The sequence below is a fragment of the Carcharodon carcharias genome, chromosome 12, assembly GCF_017639515.1.
Source record: "Carcharodon carcharias isolate sCarCar2 chromosome 12, sCarCar2.pri, whole genome shotgun sequence".
Taxonomy (NCBI): Eukaryota; Metazoa; Chordata; class Chondrichthyes; order Lamniformes; family Lamnidae; genus Carcharodon; species Carcharodon carcharias.
Window position 1 is genome coordinate 142,433,986 of NC_054478.1, and position 16,206 is coordinate 142,450,191.

The 16,206-nt window shown below is 51.7% G+C and overlaps 1 protein-coding gene across 2 annotated transcripts in view; it reads right to left on the minus strand.

Moving 5' to 3' along the window:
• Positions 1 to 3,470: 3,470 nt before the first annotated feature.
• The window catches only part of cdk15 (cyclin-dependent kinase 15), a 75,687-nt gene continuing 62,951 nt past the window's right edge, over positions 3,471 to 16,206 (minus strand). The window contains exons 14-15 of one of the 2 annotated variants that reach the window (XM_041201078.1): positions 5,497 to 5,618; positions 3,471 to 3,728 (exon numbers count right to left, since the gene is read on the minus strand). In XM_041201078.1, coding sequence (XP_041057012.1) covers positions 5,518 to 5,618 — 101 coding nt within the window. In that variant the 3' untranslated portion in view covers positions 3,471 to 3,728; positions 5,497 to 5,517. The remainder of the gene's footprint in view (positions 3,729 to 5,496; positions 5,619 to 16,206) is intronic. The other variant, XM_041201079.1, reaches the window with a different exon arrangement.

Here is a 16,206-nt window from a genome sequence, read left to right on the forward strand (position 1 = left end):
GTGTGTTGTATGTTCTGTTGAGTACGTCTCACAAAGAGGTTCTGAGGCTTGTATCGCCGAACGCTAACTGTTTATTGGTAACACAAAAACTATATACATATATCCAGGGTATAGCCCACGCTATGAGCTATCTCCATCCTTGCTTCTACAGAGGTCTCTGTCTAGTCCATGACTGGCCCTAGTCTCAGCTGCATCCAGTTTCCTTTTAACATCACCATGGGTGGTACTGTTTCTCACTCCCAAATTAACCCTTGCTATGCTAAACACCTTATACTCCAGTCAGTGGTGAAGCAATGACTCTCAAGGCTGAACATAAAGGAAACTTTCCACAAAGATCTAACAATCTCTGTGGCGCAGCTTTCCCCTTTCCCAGCACCAGTTAAACCCAGCATCAGCTGAAAGGAACCTCTAGGCATCCAGTAGCAGTGATGTCATCGCACAGGGTAAGCAACCAATCACATTGAAGTATTCCCACTGACAGCAAACCACTGACTCCCTTCACTTTTAATTTAAATTTTACAGAAGGTGAATTGAATGACTGGGACACACAAATGGAATTAAGGTAGAAAATAAAATATCAAACTCATTTTCATTTGAGTGTTTCTTAAAACATATGTGGATTGTTTTTATCACAATGGAGCAATTTGACATTCCGCAAATATAGGAGGTGTAGAAGTTGAGGGTTACTGTGACCTTCAGAGCCACTGGCATGGGGTGTCCACCCACACAGTCAGAGCTGATCTCAGGGCCGATCATCTGACAAATGGAGGTCACTGTCTCCCTTGAGAGACGGAGCCTCCTTCGGCATTGTACCTCGGACATATTGAGGTAGCTGCATCGCTGCCTGTAAACCCTGGCAGCAGGATAATGGTGTCTTCTGTGGCCCCCTTCAGCCTTGGACTACCTGCTGGCCCTGCGCCCCTTGTGCCTGCGTCTCTCCTCCCACAGGTCCCTCCCCTGGAAGCTGCATTGGGACACCTGGCCTCCTCTCCCTTCTGCCCCTCTCTTCCTCCTCAGAGGAGGTGCCTCCAGCGGAGACCACAATCCCCATTACCAGGCTTACAGAAGGTCTGTCTGATACCTGGAAGGGTCCACATAGTCCGAATTCTCAGGGGGCCTGGAAGACACCAATGAGTCCTGAAATTAAGCCTGGAAATGTGGAACTGAGATGAAGCTGTCAAGCACCAATAAGCAACCAGCAGCGAACGATCTCCAAAGCTCCTCACACCGGCAATGCTGCCAACCCTTTTTACCCCTCCCGTGGTTTAGCAAATTGTCGGCTGCCCACCTGCCTGTGTTGCCCACGTGACGGGCAACGTAGAATACAGCTTCATCGCCTTTTTAATGGTCTTGATTGGCCTCGTAATTGATGGCGGGCACGACTCCTGCTCCTGCTTGAACCTGCCGACCGAAATATTGCGCGAGTGTGCGCTACGTAGGGACACTCACCCGACATCATCACGGTGCCGTTTTACCCTCGAGCGCGTCGGGCGTCTCCATGCCCACTCAGTGAAAAATTCTGCCCCAGGGTTAGATTTACAGTGGCCCAGTCAAAAGCCCATCGACGTGTATGTGTGTGCGTGTTCCTGTGTGTGTCTGTATGTGTGTATGTTTGTGTGTGTGTGTGTGTCCAGTCACCCTGGGTTACTCTTCCTTTTGTCCAGCACAGTGATAGGCACAGTGATTAGTTTCCCTTGGGGTCGGTGGGGAGGGGGCCTTTGCGTTACCTGGATGTTGGACCTATGCTCAACAACATAGTCAAACGGATTGAATCAAGCTCAAATCCAGCCACCCAGAGAATGAATCACGCCTTCCTTCAGTGCGTAAACAATAGATCTCATTGTTTTAAATCAAGTCAAAACGGGACTACAAACACAGCCACATCAGACAAAGTTTATTCAGGATTAGTTACACATGGAATTCTTCACACTGACCCTCAGTTGATATACGTGTATAGACACAACAGGCGGAGCCAGTTAATGGCCAGACCCCTCAGCTCTGTCCATCAGGGACACACGGGCAGTTGGGCTGCATTGAAGAGTAAGGGTCTCCCAGACCAATGTTCACATCGGGCAACATTCCCCCAGGGTGAAGCACCCACAGGACATTGAGCCCATCGTGGGACATTCCCACAGAACAACGTTCTAACATTGAATGAATGTGGTACAAAGTTACACCAAGGCTAGGGGGGTGTCAAACCCAACTCTCAACACAAAGACTACATCACCCTGTGGTGTCCAATGAACTGTTCCACTGGACAGTAATCAGATGCACATTGGACAGTCTAGTCCAGGCACAAAGCACGCATTTGGCAATGAGCGTTCACCATTTTGGGAAATTGTTTAAGATTGTTTACAGAGCGCCTTTCATGACCTCAAGATGCCCCAAAGTGCACTGCAGCCAATTAAGTAATTCCGAAGTGCAGTCAACGGTTATAATGTAGGAATTGCAGTGGCTGGTGTTTGCACAGGAAGATGCCACAAACAGCTATCAGACCATGACCAGAAATTCTATCGCCGATGTGATGTTCATTGGGGGTTAAATCTTGGCCGGCACACTGGGGAAAACTCCCCAGTTCTGCTTCGAAGTAGCCACAGGATCTGCCTGGGAGGGCAGACGGGGCCTCAGTTTAATGCCTTATGCAAAAGATGGTATCTCTGACAGTGCAGCAATCCCACAGTACTGCACTCAGAGTGTCAGCCTAGATGCTGCACTGAAGCCTTTGGAATGAGGCTTGAAAACATGACTTTCTGTTGAGGGGGCAACTGACTGAGAGCCATGGCTCACGAAAGGAAGCCCTCTCCACATGCTGTAGCCACTCCTGTGTGGGGGAGGTTGCACGAGGGTAGTACAGAGCCCTGTTGGAAAATTATCCCCATTATCATCACACAATCCTTGGAAAAATTCCAAGTTGCAGGAGAAAGGCGGGCAGCTGGTCCAATGTAGGAACTCCTTTTCTATACGCGGGAAGGAGAGCTCTTCTCTCAATGAGTAAATCTACCTGTCCCCATCAGCTCACAACTCTTGTTTGACAAATTACCAGTCCAGGTGCAGGCCATTTACTGCTTCTCTTGGTTGGTCCACCACTGGAACAACACCAGGCCTCACACTGCGGAACATGGTAAAGGTGGATCAAGAGGGGCGAGGGGGCTTGCAAATCGAACTTGCGCTGATATGGAGTGACGCTCCTCACAGCAGATCACAAACAACTTGATTCAGATTTGGTGGGGCAGTTCTGTCATTAGGACCAATCGCATCAAACTCCCAAACAGAGTAAAGCTCCCTCTACACTGTCCCCATCAAACATTCCCAGGGCAGGTACAACACGGGGTTAGATACAGAGTAAAGCTCCCTCTACACTGTCCCCATCAAACACTCCCAGGACAGGTACAGCACGGGGTTAGATACAGAGTAAATCTCCCTTTACACTGTCCCCATCAAACACTCCCAGGACAGGTACAGCACGGGGTTAGATAAAGAGTAAAACTCCCTCTACACTGTCCCCATCAATCACTCCCAGGACAGGTACAGCACGGGGTTAGATACAGAGTAAAGGTCCCTCTACACTGTCCCCATCAATCACTCCCAGGACAGGTGAAGCATCATGGATGTGAAGGTGGTCCACTATGAGTTTAGGAAGATGAGGCCAAGTTTCGAGCGTGAGGGTCTTCAGTCTCTCAGTGTTGAGAGTCTGGATGGTTGAATGGCAGTGTCTCAGAATAAACAACCTGCAAAGTAAAGAGCAGAGCGTTAAGGAGGTAAAATCACTGGGTATCTAATCATGGAGGCTTATCCTCGCTAGTTTTAATGGGGAGAGACAAGTGGAGCCTGACGGGAGGATTTCAGCCCCAATCAGGCCCAAAACCGTAAAGTGGGTGCTCCTTAATTCTCAAACAGGTGATTGCTTTGACTGTTGTGGGAACCAAGCACTTAGAGCAGGGTCTACAATCAGTGCAAAAACTGGACGGGGTGATTTCAACAATTGGCCTCAGTACCCAGATCACAAGGGGGTAACCCAGCCTGTTGTTCTGTTCATGATTACTGACCAGTGCATCATTCTGGGAGATGAACAGAGGCTGCAGGAGGAGCCATTACCAGGCACGGTGCAGTCTTTTTATATTCGTTCATGGGATATCACTGGCTAGGCCAGCATTTATTGCCCATCCCTAATTGCCCTTGAGAAGGTGGTGGCTCAAAGAGCCAAATGACTTACTCCTGCTTCAGTTTTCTATGTTTCAATGTGTGGGAACACCCACAATGCTGTGAACTTCCACTGCCCAACAGAAACCCCATTGTGACTTTTCAAATGGGAATACCAGATTGAGCAGCACAGGGAGAGAAAGAGAGAGTGTGAATAGTGCAGGGAGAGAGAGAGGGAGAGAGGACAGCACAGGAACAGAGAGACAGCACTGGGAGAGGGAGAGAGAGAGAGAGAGAGAGAGGACAGCACAGCACAGAGAGAGAGAGAGAGGAGACAGTACAGGAAGAGAGAGAGAGAGGACAGCACAGGGAGAGAGAGAGAGAGGGGAGACAGTACAGGGAGAGAGAGGGGAGACAGTACAGGGAGAGAGAGAGGGAGAGGAGAGCACAGGGAGAGAGAGAGAGAGAGAGAGGACAGCACAGGGAGAGAGAGAGGGGAGACAGCTCAGGGAGAGAGAGAGGGAGGAGAGCACAGGGAGAGAGAGAGAGGACAGCACAGGGAGAGAGGGAGGGAGAGAGAGAGGGAGAGAGAGAGGACAGCACAGGGAGAGAGGGGAGACAGTACAGGAAGATAGAGAGAGAGGAGAGCACAGGGAGAGAGAGAGAGGAAAGCACAGGGAGAGAGAGAGAGAGAGAGAGGGAGATACAGAGATACAGAGAGAGAGCAGACAGTACAGGGAGAGAGAGAGGACAGCACAGGGAGAGAGAGAGAGATACAGAGATACAGAGAGAGAGAGGACAGCACAGGGAGAGAGAGAGGGGAGACAGTACAGGAAGAGAGAGGGAGAGAGGACAGCACAGGGAGAGAGAGAAAGGACAGCACAGGGTTCATATGGAATCAAACTGGGGATAAAGCTGTGTTGGATTGGTGCTGATCTTTGCTCTTGTTAAATCAGCCATTTGCCTGGAGGAATCTGAACTATAATTGAGACCCAAGTTGAAAGTCACTAACAGGGACCCCCTGTCTGAGAGAGACTTACCCTATTAGTATGCAGATTGTCTATACTCATTGTCGAATAGGCTTGAGCCCACACGTCGATAAAGAGATTGTGGGTGTATTGCCCAGGGTCAGTGTGGGCTCTGACCCAGTCAGCCTCCCCTCCCAGGCTGACAGTCAGTCCTGTGTTCCACAGACTCCCTGGGCTTTGGGAGTGACCCCACTGCCCTCAGCAACCCTCAGAGAAAGGGCAGGTGGAGGGTGGGGGGGGGGGGGGGGGAACATTTCATCCAATTTCTAGTTTTCTCACCCCCTGCCCTCCTGGGGAGGCAGGGAGCAGACCCCAATCCGTGCCCTACCTGTCCTGTCCTCTCCCCACGTCAGGCAAGAATCGAGGTGCACCTGACCTTCCGGAAGGGATGGAAAGCATTCCGGGCCTCGGGCTCCAGACGGACTCCAGCCACGCTAAAGATGGAAACCACTGAGAGAGAAACAAACGCAGCTGTCAGCAGGAGAATGGAGAGTGCCTTCGAACCCAAAGACTCGGATGCTGACTTTAAAATTCAACTCAGATACAGAGAAGCGACAACATGGCCCACTGACCCTGGGACTGAGGCTGAATTCCTGTACAAAAGGGTTAATGTCGTGCCCTCTGCTACAGGCGCTGCCTCCCAAAGTGGAATAGAGGTTGATGCTCCCTAACACCGACACTGAGGTGGGGGTGGGGGGGAACCCCAACTCGGGGAGTTACTGCACTGAATACGCAGCGGCCTCTGCGCTGCTCGGGGTGAAGGGCTGGTTTACAGCTGCCGGGGTTGGGGGGGGGGGGGGGGGGTTAAAATCCGCCCTTTGGAGGTTCGCTGAATCGCGGCAGAGCGGGCAACGCTGTGGCTGCCTCAGGGCGTGAGGCTGGCGTCAGCGCCAGCGGCCTCCTGCTGTTCTGAGGCCTGTAGCTGGAGATGGCAGGAAGGGCAACGAGCTCCAATCCCCCCTCAGGTGGTTCGCGAGGGCAGGATAGGGAGGAGCAAGGTGATGGGAACGCTGCACAGCCAGCTGCTCAGGTCGATGGGCAGGCTGCTTCCTTTGTTATTTCATGGGGTGTGGGCGTAGCTGGCAAGGCCGGCATTTATTACCCATCCCTAACCGCCCTTGAACTGAGAGGCTCGTTCGGCCATGGACAGTGAAGAGTCAACTGTAGGCCAGACCAGGTAAGGACAACAGATTTCCCTCCTTAAAGGGCATTCGTGACCCAGATGGGTTTTTACAACGATCGGCAATGGTTTCATGGTTACCGATACTGAGACCAGCTTTCGATTCCAGATTTATTCATTGAATTTAAATTCCACAGGCAGACGCAAGGGTTGCCCTCTGCTTCTGGCATCTGCTCGCTGGTACAGCGTCAGTGAGCCTTGCATTACAGAGACACAGCCCGCCACCCCCATCCCCCCAGTTCCACGGGCGCAAAGCAGACCTACCAGCAGCCAGCCATCCATTGGAGATCCCCCTGCACCTCCCACCCCCTCCGCCCATTGGTCCCCATCAATCCATGTCTGCTTCATGAAACCAGTTATAGAACCACTTGCCACCCAGCAAACAAGATTGGACAAGGCAGGACAGTGTTGCAAAATAATACCCATGCGATCCAACACAACACATTTCTGTGTGAATAGCCTCACGCAACTAGAAAGTCTTAGTCTTCATTTCTCTGCTACTCCTACACGGTGCACCTTCAGCAGAGGCCGAGACAGGCTGCTCACAATGCTGCTCTCGCACTCTTGGTCGATGTCCTCTGGGTTTTAGAGCCCCTGAGGTCTGTTAGAGCCCTCCTTAGGCAGCCCCTAGGGATCGGGGTGGGGGGGGACTCGCTTCCACTCCGGTTCGATGGGTTCAGAGATGGCAGATAAGTCCAACGCGTGATCTGCAGACTCTGCCACGTGTGGGGTGGGTGGTGCTCGGAGGGTAGGGCAGACGAGGTTTCTGCACTTTCTCCGGCCCCTCGACTTTGATTCTGCATGATTCTGACAAATTCATTCGATGGTGCTCGGTGCCTTCCCAAATGAACCTTCCCTGTTTTGGTCGGTCATAGGCCAGGGTCTCCCATGAGTCAGTGGGGATGTTTGACCTCTTCAGGGGATGCTTTGAGGACATCGCTAAAGTGTTTCTGCTGTCCTCTTGGGAGTCTCCTGCTGCTACTGAGTTCTGAGTAGAGCAGTTGCTTCAGGAGTCTGGTGTCAGACCTATGAACGACATGTCCTGCCCAGCGGAGCTGGTTTTGGGCGATTAGTGCCTTGATGCTGGGTATGTTGCCTGCTGTTGGACTGCCTTTCCTGTCACAGCAAATGCACCACTGATCGTACCTCTCCAGTGCTTTGAGGTGCCTGCTGTAGATTGTCCAAGTCTCCAAAGCATATAGGAGCTCAGGGATCACTGTTGCCCCGTAAACTCTGACCATAGTCTTGGGTTTGAGATCCTGGTCCTCAAATACTCTTTTCCCATAGACAGTCAAAGGCTGAGCTGGTACATCAGAGGATGATGATGAATTTCACCGTCTGTGTCTGACTTGGTTGAGAGGAGGCTCCCAAGGTAGGGAAAATGGTCCACTTTTTCCAATTTCTCACTGTTGACCTTAATCTTTAGCCGGGGGGGCGGGTGGTGGGGCGGGGGGGGGGGTGTTTTGCTGTGGGAGTTGCTTGGAGACAACCTTTGTTTTCTGGGTGTTTAGAAAGGCCCATTTTTTCATGTGCTTCAGATAAAGGAGTGGACAGTGAGCTGACACACACACACACACACATGCATCATCTGCATACCAATGCTCAATGACTGAGGTTGGAGTGGCTTTGGATTGAAGGCGGCGTAGTAGGTTGAACAGTTTCCTGTCTGTGCTGTAGATTATCTCCACGTGGGTAATTTGCTGGAGGTGAGGTGCGGTATTGCAGTGAGGAAGATGGAGAAGAGAGTTGGTGAAATGACTACCTGTTACTGAGGTAGAAGTTGTGTGCTTCCGTTGGTGAGGATCATGGTTTGCATGTCATGGTGGAGTAGGCAGAGGATGGTGACACATTTCTGAGGGCAGCCAAATTTGAGGAGGGCGCTCCAGAAGCCTTCGTGGTTAACAAGAGTCAACGGCTTTTGTGAGGTTCGAGAAAGAGCCAAGTACAGCGGGCGGTGCTGATTCTTGCACTTTTGAAAAATTTTCCGCACGGTGAGAATTATGCCTGTGCTGCCTCTCGACTGGTAAGAGCTGCGCTGTGGGCGGAATCGTCCATGCCCACTGGTGTCGGGCGTGCTCGGTGGCATGAGTGGACAACATGGCGAGAAGGCCAGAAATCGGTCTCACGATGTCGCGAAACCAGTTTGCGAGCGTCCGCTCAGCCTGTGGGCAGCGGGTCACGTTTCCCACCATCAGACATCGGGGAACTCATTGTAATACATCCGCACATCAATATAAGATCCATCCCCCCCTCTCCCTCCAACCCTGCCGGAATCATCCCCCCTGCTGGATTACCTACCCACACGCCGACGTGTTTCACAACAGCATATAAAAGGCGTGCACTTGGCGGGCTGTACTTTGAGGGGAACTCAGAGGTGAGTGCACAGTAACATTGCACAGCGCTCGCCAGGGTCACCTGTTGGACTTCAAGGTGGAGGCGCATTGTGGGGGGGGGGGGGGGGGGGGGGGGAGCGGGGATGTGGAGGCTGCCCCTGTGGTTGAGGCGACTTGGGGGTGGGGCAAGGGCTGCCCTGCGGTTGAAGGTAGTGTACAAGTATGGTGTGGGGGGAGGGAAGCGGCCACGCATTAGGGAAACTTTGTATAACGTGACCATTCCTCTGGAGCTGAGACAGTTCAGGCACAGCCACATTGATATGATTGGAGTTGGGCCTCTAGCTTCTCTGTCCACTCAAGCAACACAGAGGCATGAAAATGCCACCAAGTCTCCAGAGCTTTTCACCCCTCGGGCACAGTCTGCAAACCAATGAGCGTTTCAGTGGACTGTAGAACAGTTCGGTGACTGGGCACGATGTACAATCTCCTCACTAAAGCTGGCCATGGAGCAGTCACTGCTGGAGCCGCTCATAGCCCCTTGAAATGTCCTCTCTTGGTCATCTTTTGCCAAACCAGACACAACGTTTCCTCGTACAGAGACCAAGGGCCTCTTCACAGGTGCTTGTTAGGGTGGACTTTAGGTTGACCAGGCATTATGGGCACGGTGTAACTGGAGCTTGAGCAGTTGGCAGTGCTGTGCTGACTGAGAAGAGTGGGTGGGATCTTTCAGGCCTTGGATGTTAATTTTCTTGTGGTATTGCTCCTGTTGCCTCCGCCGATGGAGATGGTGAATTGGATAATGCAGTGATTGGTCCAGCGGACTCCAGTAGCTGTCATGGTCTGGGTGATGTGGACGTCTCTGCTATCCCTCACTTGAAAGACGACGTAGTTGAGCAGTTACCAGTGTTTGGACTGTGGGTGTTGCCATGAGGTCTTGTGTTTGTCTCACTGGTGGAACAGGATGTTGGTTATGGCAAGCTCATGTTCTCGACACTTTATCAAGAGGAGGAGCCCATCGGAATTCCCTTTCCCTGCTCCTTCCTTGCCTATCACTCCCTTCCAGAGATTCCCGTCCGTTCTGACTCTGGCATAGAAATCTCCAAGGAGGATCAGTTTGTTGCCTGCTGGGATTCAGGCCATTAGGGTGAGGTGGGCCGTCGTGAGGCGCTCGCTTATTCCACAGGGGGCGCTGCTGAGGCGCCAGGCGAGCTCGTTTTTATTGGTGAAGCCCATGGAGGTGGTGTTTCTCTTCCGGAAAGGCCTGCTCCCGCTGCCTTGTTCTTTCAGCTGGTCTTCTCCTGCACGCCATGTCTCACTTAGAACGACATTGTTAATGCCCTTTACAGCGTCTGTGCAGGGGCAGACAAGGCCATCAGGACATGAGGCAGCATGTGGGGTTCCAACTGAGCTGGGGGGGGAAGGGCATCAGGAGAGAAGTGCAAGTGTTTTGTGTAGACTCCCCAATCCCATGCTGCCTTTCACATTCCAGCCTGGCATGGCTCAGTCACACTCCTCTGCTCACAATCAGCTGGACAGCATTCCTGGCTGCTCTCCCACATTTTATCCACCATTAACTTAAGGTCATCCAATATTAGTTGCCCATGTCTTAACTTTGAGCAAGATCCATTCCCCTGACTGCCTCTGTGCTCACTGACCCACATTGGCTCCCGTTCAAGCAATGTCGTGACTTCAAAATTCTCATCCTTGTTTTCAAGTCCCTCTATAGACTCTCCCCTCCCTATCTCTGTCATCTCCTCCAGCCCCACAACCCTCCCTATCTCTGTCATCTCCTCCAGCCCCACAACCCTATCTCTGTCATCTCCTCCAGCCCCACAACCCTCCCTATCTCTGTCATCTCCTCCAGCCCCACAACCCTCTCTATCTCTGCAATCTCCTCCAGCCCCACAACCCTCCCTATCTCTGTCATCTCCTCCAGCCCCACAACCCTCCCTATCTCTGTCATCTCCTCCAGCCCCACAACCCTCCCTATCTCTGTCATCTCCACCAGCCCCACAACCCTCCCTATCTCTGTCATCTCCTCCAGCCCCACAACCCTCCCTATCTCTGTCATCTCCTCCAGCCCCACAACCCTCCCTATCTCAGTCATCTCCTCCAGCCCCACAACCCTCCCTATCTCTGTCATCTCCTCCAGCCCCACAACCCTCCTTATCTCTGTCATCTCCTCCAGCCCCACAACCCTCCTTATCTCTGTCATCTCCTCCAGCCCCACAACCCTCCCTATCTCTGTCATCTCCTCCAGTCCCACAACCCTCCCTATCTCTGTCATCTCCTCCAGCCCCACAACCCTCTCTATCTCTGCAATCTCCTCCAGCCCCACAACCCTCCCTATCTCTGTCATCTCCTCCAGCCCCACAACCCTCCTTATCTCTGTCATCTCCTCCAGCCCCACAACCCTCCCTATCTCTGTCATCTCCTCCAGCCCCATAACCCTCCCTATCTCTGTCATCTCCTCCAGCCCCACAACCCTCCCTATCTCTGTCATCTCCTCCAGCCCCACAACCCTCCCTATGTCTGTCATCTCCTCCAGCCCCACAACCCTCCCTATGTCTGCAATCTCCTCCAGCCCCACAACCCTCCCTATGTCTGCAATCTCCTCCAGCCCCACAACCCTCCCTATGTCTGCAATCTCCTCCAGCCCCACAACCCTCCCTATCTCTGCCATCTCCTCCAGCCCCTACAACCCTCCCTATCTGTGTCATCTCCTCCAGCCCCACAACCCTCCCTATCTCTGCAATCTCCTCCAGCCCCACAATCCTCCAAGGTATCTGCTCTCCTCTAATTGTGGCATCTAATTGCTCCACCATGAGTGGCCGTGCCTTCAGCTGCCTGGGCCCCCAAGCTCTGGAATTCCCTCCCAATACCTCTCCACCTCACTTCCATCATCTACGATACTCCTCAAAGCATTCCTCTTTAGCCCAGCTTTTAGTCATCTGACCTGATGTCTCCTAATGTGGCATCAGTGTCATACGTTGTCTGGTAATGCTCCCGTGAAGCGCCTTGTCGTTTTTATTGCGTTAAAGGCGCTGTACAAATATAAGTTGTTGTTGTAGGTATATGTTACCCTCGTTAGCCTGGCAGGCACATTGGTGTCTAAAGTCTGCGTTGCTGTGGTCAGGGCCTCAGCTGATAGGAGCAGTTGATATTCCATGGATTGGGCCACTTAATCTACGCATGAAGGTATCATCGTAATGCTCCACGATGCCAATGTACTCATGACTGAGGTGGATCCCTTCGTTCCCTCTGCAGTCACGGCCAGTGGGGTTGCAAGGCCTATCTGTGCCTCGCAGCCTCCCTGCTGCTCAAAGGTCCCCCTCTTCATCAGGGACCCCACTGACCCCACGTGCTACTGTATGTATCTGTGTGCAGCTGAGCAGAGCTGGGTGGGGGAGGCTGCTCCCCTCTGACCCGGAGTCCCCACTGCTGTCCCTGTCTTCACCATCCCCTCCTGCTCGCTCAGGGAGCGTGAGTCACCGGCTGAGAAACCCTGTCTAACAGGGCCCACTCCAGTGCGGGTATCTGAGCTGGTGGGTGATCTGCAGGGAGGTGCACCCTCCGAAAGACTCAGCCACTCTGACGAATCAGCGTTGACAAACTCCACCGGCTCCTGCTGCACACGGGAAGACCCAGACTGGGCGAGATTTCAGAAAATGAATTAGGCCCGGCAAGGTCTGAATACATTGTAAATTATCACAATGAAGACAATGGGATTTTGTTCTCTGTTCAAATCAATTCAAACTGAATAAGCCTATCACATGGGGTGGGGTTTAGTCACTGATAGTTAATAATGTCACCAGGTAATTCAGAGCTCCCCACCTCCCATCTCCACCGGCCAGGATCACTGAAACACTCCTCACCTCTGCACATGGTGTTTGCAGGCCCAGCACCAGTTCTCTGCCTCTCGCTCATGTTCTGCGCTCTCTATTTTTCTAATTTATACTTTCATGCGAGTGAGGCAGAGAGAGAGAGAGAGAGAGAGAGAGAGAGAGAGTGCTCACTTGCACTCTCTCTCTCCCTCTCCCTCTGCCTCTCTCTCTCTCGCACTCGCTGCCTCTGCCTCTCTCTCTCTCGCACTCGCTGCCTCTGCCTCTCTCTCTCTCGCACTCGCTGCCTCTCTCGCACTCGCTGCCTCTCTCGCACTCGCTGCCTCTCTCGCACTCGCTGCCTCTCTCGCACTCGCTGCCTCTCTCGCACTCGCTGCCTCTCTCGCACTCGCTGCCTCTCTCGCACTCGCTGCCTCTCTCGCACTCGCTGCCTCTCTCGCACTCGCTGCCTCTCTCGCACTCGCTGCCTCTCTCGCACTCGCTGCCTCTCTCGCACTCTCTCGCTCTGCCTGTGCCTGTGTCGCTCTCTCGCGCTCTCTTCCTCTCTCGCGCTCTCTCGCGCCCTCCGCCTCTCTCGCGCCCTCCGCCTCTCTCGCGCCCTCCGCCTCTCTCGCGCCCTCCGCCTCTCTCGCGCCCTCCGCCTCTCTCGCGCCCTCCGCCTCTCCCGCGCCCTCCGCCTCTCCCGCGCCCTCCGCCTCTCCCGCGCCCTCCGCCCCTCCCGCGCCCTCCGCCCCTCCCGCGCCCTCCGCCCCTCCCGCGCCCTCCGCCCCTCCCGCGCCCTCCGCCCCTCCCGCCCCTCTCGCACCCTCCGCCCCTCTCGCACCCTCCGCCCCTCTCGCACCCTCCCTCTCACACTTTCGCACCCTCTCACACTCTCTCTCGCTCCCTCTCTCTAGCTCTTGCACTCTTTCTTGCACTCATTCTCTCTCACACTCTCCCTCTCTTGCACTGATGTTTGCACCCTCTCTCGCACTCCCTCTCACACTCCCTCTTGCACTCTCTCTCTCCCTCTCTCACTTTCGCCCTCTCTCTCGCACCCTCTGTCTCCCTCACACACTCTATTGCACCCTCTGTCTCTCGCATTCTCTCCCTCTCTCGTGCCCTCTCTCTCACACTCTCTCATACTCCCTCTCCCGCGCACCCTCCCTCTCCCGCGCACTCTTACACTCTCTCTCTCCCTCTCGCACTTTCTCTGACGGTCACACACTCACACATGCATGCACACAAATACTGAGTGCTGACTGAAATGGAATACAACAGAAAACACACTAACCCTTATGACATTTGTATGTCTTTTTATATTTTTGAGGAATATTATTACTCTGTGAAAAGTCTGTGTCTGTCTGTGTGTGTGCATGTGTATGATTTAATAAAGCTGGACAGAGAGTAATAGGAGGCAGATTGTCTGGGGGCTTTAAAACATGAAAAGGATAGAGGTTTCAGGTTTGAGGTATAGGGTAGATAGGGTTGAACAGGGTAGATCTAACATTTGCATTTTTAGATAAGTGTAGAGTTTGTTTGAATATCAAGGGGGAGTGAGAGGTAACAAGAAACATGTTTCCATCTTGCAGGAATTCCATCGGTAAATAGAAGGGGGGGATATTATATTTTATTGACCTGAAAGCAAAGACGAGATGGAAACATGAAAGATCTTACATTTGGAAGGATTTGAGTTTCAGGGATGTGCGAAAACAATGGAACCTGAGATGAAAGGGAAATAAAGGCATTTTAGAGTTACTATGGGGAGCTTAGGTGGGCTGTAGCTGTTTGAGCTATTTGGCTGTTGGGTTGGAGATGTGAGATGCAGCAGCTGGAGCTATAGCTGGAGTGGTGGCTAAGAGAAGATGCAGTTTGAATCAGCCATCCAGTCAAACTAGAAAAGTTTTGGGCTGCAAAAAGCAGTTTTAGTCTGAAGTTTGGATTTTCACAGCAGAGTGGAAGAGAGTTATAGGTCATGCGGTGTGCCTTTATTGAAGCTACAGCAGTTTGCCTTGGGTAATATTACTGGATTTTTTATAGTCAAACATCTATAAGAGAGTGTTGCTTGGAAGGTGTGTAGCTGTGGGTCTGACCAAGTAGAGAGTCATTTTGGGGAAATGTTTTGTAAGACTAAGTTTAACTGTGTATTCTTGTTAATAAAACTTATATTTTTAATTTGTAAAAACCCAGAAGTGTGACTGGACTTTTTACTGCCACAATCAGTATGTCCCCTTCTCATTTGCAGAATATTAAAAAAAGGGTGTGACCCGTAAACCAAGTTTCCCCCTGGGATTTGGTTTGCTCAGCAATTAACATCAGTTGTGGTCATAACACACTCTAGCCACACCAGCATATTGATGCCATCATCCCCAGTTCTGTCTTTATTCACCTGGAGCTGGCGTATTTATTCAATGTTCATTTAGAATTTACTCAAGTTTAAACATTGCCCTCGAGTTCTGAATTTATCACTGTACTACAATTCTTTCTCAGCATTCTGTTGTAATTTACACCTCATTTTTAGGTGGCTTTCGTTTCAGGCCTCTGACCTACGGTGTTAGGATCATCCACCCAGGGAGGGTGGGACAAGGAGGCAGGTCCCGGATCCACCCCAACCAGAATGGGGATTGCAGCCCATGCTGCTGGCACCAATCTGATCCACACCAGCCATCCAGCCAACTGGGCCCCCCAAGGAGTCCAAGTTGCTGTAGCAAGGTACATTTTTACGTGCATGTTGTAGCCTGGAGCTGTGGATAGTGATGGTAGAGGCTCCGTTATTCTTCCCATCACACGGCTGAGCAGGAATCTCTCCCACTCTTACCACCTGCCATTGGCATGTGTCAGAAGGACTTACAGGTTGATACTCTCATTGGGAAAATGCTAGTGTCCTTTATTAAGGAAGAAGTAGCAGGACATTTAGAAAAGCTTAATGCAATCAAACAGGGTCAACATGGTTTTGTGAAAGGGAAATCATGTTTGACAAGTTTGCTAGAGCTCTTTGAGGATATAACAAACAGAGTTGATAAAGGGGAACCGGTAGACGTGGTGTATTTGGATTTCAAGAAGGCTTTCGATAAGGTACCACATAAAAGGTTATTGCACAAGATAGGAGCTCACGGCATTGGGAGTAATGTATTAGCATGGATTGAGGATTGGTTAACACACAGAAGACAGAGAGTCGTGATTAATGGGTCTTTTTCAGGTTGGAAAGATGTAACTAATGGAGTGTCACAAGGATCATTCCTAAGGCCTCATTTATTTACTATCTATATTAATGACTTGGAGGAGGGGGCAGAGTGCAATGTATCCAAATTTGATGATGATACAAAAATAGGTGGGAGGGCATGTTGTGATGAGGGCATAAGGAATCTGCAAGGGGATATAGATAGGCTCAGTGAGTGGGCAAAAACTTGTCAGATGGAGTTTAATGTAGGAAAGTGAGAGGTCATGTACTTTGGTAGGAAGAATCAAAAGGCAGAGTATTATTTAAATGGAGAGAGACTCCAAAAAAGTGCAGCACAGAGGGATCAGGGGGTTCTTGTGCATGAAACACAAAAAGTTAGCATGTAGGTGCAGCAAGTAATTAAGAAGGCAAATAGAATTTGGCCTGTATTGTTAGGGGGTTGGAGTTTAAAAATAGGGAAGTCTTGTTACAACTGTACAGGGTGTTAGTGAGGTCTCACCTGGAGTACTGTGTACAGTTTGGT